The sequence below is a fragment of the Limulus polyphemus genome, unplaced genomic scaffold, assembly GCF_000517525.1.
Source record: "Limulus polyphemus unplaced genomic scaffold, Limulus_polyphemus-2.1.2 Scaffold24, whole genome shotgun sequence".
Taxonomy (NCBI): Eukaryota; Metazoa; Arthropoda; class Merostomata; order Xiphosura; family Limulidae; genus Limulus; species Limulus polyphemus.
The window spans coordinates 1,057,107-1,060,826 of record NW_013665634.1 but is presented as its reverse complement, the minus strand read 5'-3'; the positions used below and the strand labels follow the sequence as shown (position 1 = coordinate 1,060,826).

The 3,720-nt window shown below is 32.5% G+C and overlaps 1 protein-coding gene across 1 annotated transcript in view; it reads left to right on the top strand.

Annotated features, from left to right (window-relative positions):
• Positions 1–279: 279 nt before the first annotated feature.
• Positions 280–3,720, top strand: part of LOC106458757 (leucine-rich repeat-containing G-protein coupled receptor 5-like) — a 35,450-nt gene continuing 32,009 nt past the window's right edge. Inside the window, exons 1-2 of the mRNA XM_022385424.1 lie at positions 280–371; positions 2,703–2,774. Of these exons, the coding sequence (XP_022241132.1) occupies positions 280–371; positions 2,703–2,774 (164 nt within the window). The remainder of the gene's footprint in view (positions 372–2,702; positions 2,775–3,720) is intronic.

The window sequence follows — 3,720 nt, the reverse complement described above, 5'->3', positions numbered from 1 at the left end:
TTTAAGCAATACCGTACAGAAAGACATTTAAATATACGTTTATTACAAATTTGAGATATACAACTTTGTGTAATATTAGATTTTAAAATTATACTTTAGTAAAATATGCTTTGTATATATAGAAATAGATGAAAACATAGTATAGGTAATTGATATTTGTATTTTAGTATCGTATCCACATGCAGGAATTAATATGTGCTTTGGTTATATATGTATGTATGTCTCTCCACTGTCAGTTTCTTGTTACAGAAAGTCCCTTCGCTGCTATTTATAAAAAATATGTGTTTGTATTATCTTAGGGACCTCAGCACTAACAACATCAGTCATCTTCCAGACTTTGCATTTCGTCATCTTCTACACTTAAAAGACCTGTAAGTACAAAGCTACGACTATATGAGATTCAGCTTTGCCAATAAAAGCTCAAGAAAGACTATCCTTGAGTTTGCTCTGGTATATGTGTGCATGTTTTTGTATATGTGTGGTATGGCAAGCATGATATATTGATGCCTCAAACGATGTGTGAAAAAGAACAACAAAAACTTAATTGAAAATTTTAGGTACATGCATTTTAGTAATAAGAAGGTTAAACTAATAAAACAATATCTTTTATTAGCATATATATATATGTGTGTGTGTGTATAGAGAGATTTTTATTTAATTAAATTATAATTTTTCATTTATGTCTCTATAATGATTTTGAACATTGTGAAGTTATATGTTTTGAGTTGAATACTTTGTTTACTCTAATAGGATCGTTATTGTCTCAATAGCAACTTCAGTATTGAGAAAACGTTTCTAGTGACTACTGAGATAAAAAAAATGATCTTGAGCTCGTGTCTTTTTTACTTTGTTATATTTTTACACGCTCAAATGATCTTGAGCTCGTGCCTCTCTAGTGATTTATATTTCTTACACGCTCAAATGATCTTGAGCTCGTGCCTCTTTATTTTGTTATATTTCTTACACTCTCAAATGGACATTAAAATAACTTTTAAACCTATATATGTAACCCCACACTGTGGTTGATTTGGTTTGACTGATGTTAAGCACAAAGCTACACAATAGACTCTCTGTGCTCTGCCTACCACGGGTATCGAAACACGATATTTAACGTCATAAGCCTGCTGACTTTCCTCTAAGCCACTGGTAAAAGAGGTGGGCTAAACTGTAGCAGAGTTCGAGTTTCTTCTGTCAACAGACCAAATTCAAGAACCGAGAACCTAAAATCTTTAAAAAGACAACTGCTTAGAAACTAATAGCAAGTGTAGATCTGAAGTTAACTGGAGCTTAATGATTTTAGAATAATACTTAGCTTTATTACTTCGTATATTCTTAACACAAGATCGGTCAATGTCTTATCACAAGAGTGAAATGTAACGACCAACACCATTGTTGCACACAACGTTACTCAGTTTCTCAGAGTTCATAAATTACCACACTAGAGACTGAAGTATATCCTATCCATTTATTAATACTTAAATATAATTATAATTCCCTAATGTTAAACACCACCTAGTAAACATGGTATAAGATTGGGTTGTACCTTTAATAAACTGTTATATTTTTGCATTAGCGTAGCACGAGTAATATCTTGCATAGGGGAAGTTTTAGTGATATGTTATACTCACTTTATATTTCTTAGTCTGAGCAAGAGTGAAAAGTATATCATAAAAAATTTCAGGAATTATACACACACACACAACTGTTGAGAAGGAGAAGTGGAAAGTAGTGAAAGACAGTTTGAAGTACATATAGACCTAACCAGGGGGAAGAAAGGGCACGTGCCATCCCACTTTGTTTCTCTTCTAAACATTTTCTCGCCTCTTACGCTCAGCAGTTCATCAGTTCTTCCTTGCACTTGTCCCCTCCTCACATACTTTTAACAAAGTTAGGCGAACGTGATTTAGTATACTAATTACCTAAATAATTAAACACGGAAACATCGTGCCGTCAGGAGTGAGAAAAATACGTTGATTGGAGAATGTGATTAAGTGACGACGATACACACAAGGACTCCACAGGACTTTACAATAGAAAAAATATTTAGAGAACAAATGGCAAGGTTTTTCTTTTCTTTCATCTTCTCCGAAGAATGACGTGAGTACTATATTAATTGAGCTAAGTACAGTATAATATACCACTATACTCTGACAAGGGAACCACATAAATAATATACCACTATACTCTGACATTAGACAAGGGAAGAGCATAGATAATATACCAATATATTCTGACATTAGACAAGGGAAGTACATAGATAATATACCACTATACTCTGACATTAGATAAGGGAAGTACATAGATAATATACAACTATACTCTAACATTATACAAGGGAAGCACATAAATAATATACCACTATATTCTAACATTAGACAAGGAAGAGCATAGATAATATACCAATATATTCTGAAATTAGACAAGGGGTGTACATAGATAGTATACCACTATACTCTGACATTATACAAGGGAAGCACATAAATAATATACCACTATATTCTAACATTAGACAAGGGAAGCACATAAATAATATACCACTATACTCTGACATTAGGAAAAGGAAACATAAATAATTTCAAATAAAAATCGTAGATTGAGCAAGAAAAACACAAATGAATCTTACCTTTTTCATTGTTATTCTAATAATCAGGCCTAGTACAAAATGCGGATTCAATATTTCATTTCATTTGATTTCTTTCCAGAAACTTGGGCAGTAATAGCATCACAACCCTGTCCCCAAACGTCTTCACAGGTCTTTATCATCTCAAAACGTTGTAAGTATCAAAACATTTGTATGTAATACACATTTATAAAATTCTAATAAATGCGTTTAGCTTAAAATGAAACATATTCTCTCTCTATAGATATAGCATTTTCGAAAATATATCGAATCTACTTATCTTTATCATTAATAAACTCTATGTAAGAAGTATTACTAATAGTTTAAAATTATTTCCATCTATATTAATGCTGCTTACATGGTAATATACAACGCCTTGCATAACCCTATTCTCATCTAGATTTGGCTCTATCTCTAACTCAGTCAGCATTTTGTATGCTTATTACACATTTTTCTCCACTCCACGTTTGACTCTGTCTTTTCCCTTCTTTGAAATTCATTTTCCATTTGTATGTTTAACTCAATGATTTTATTTGTCATCATTAACTCAAATATCGTAAGGTTTCAAAATTTTGCTAAAATAAAACTCATTCAATTGGTTTAGGACAAATTTAATCGTTAAATCATTTCACGTCATGTTGATTCTGGTTGGCTCGTATCTCCAGGGGATAATTACACAACATTACGTTATTAACATGCTAAGCTCTAAATGTTTCCTAATCTGTCATCACTTTCCATTTTACATAGGACAGAAATTCTCTCTTTCTCCCTGTATATATATTATTATTATGTTAAAGTTTAAAGTACATGTCATGAATGAGAAATCTTTGTTTGTTGAATTTCACGCCATCCATAATTTTTAAGTGATAGAGTAAAGGGAAGGTAGCCAGTCAACACCACTCGCTGCCAATTCTTGAGCTACTCTTTATAAATAAATAATGGGTTTAACCATAGCATTACAACGCTCCGATGTTTGAAAGTGCGAGCATGTTCGGCGATGGGCTTTAATCCCGTCAACGAACATGCTCGATCCACAGATTGAGAGTCGAACACCCTAACCACCAGGACCCTGATATATATATATACACACCTGGAAAAAA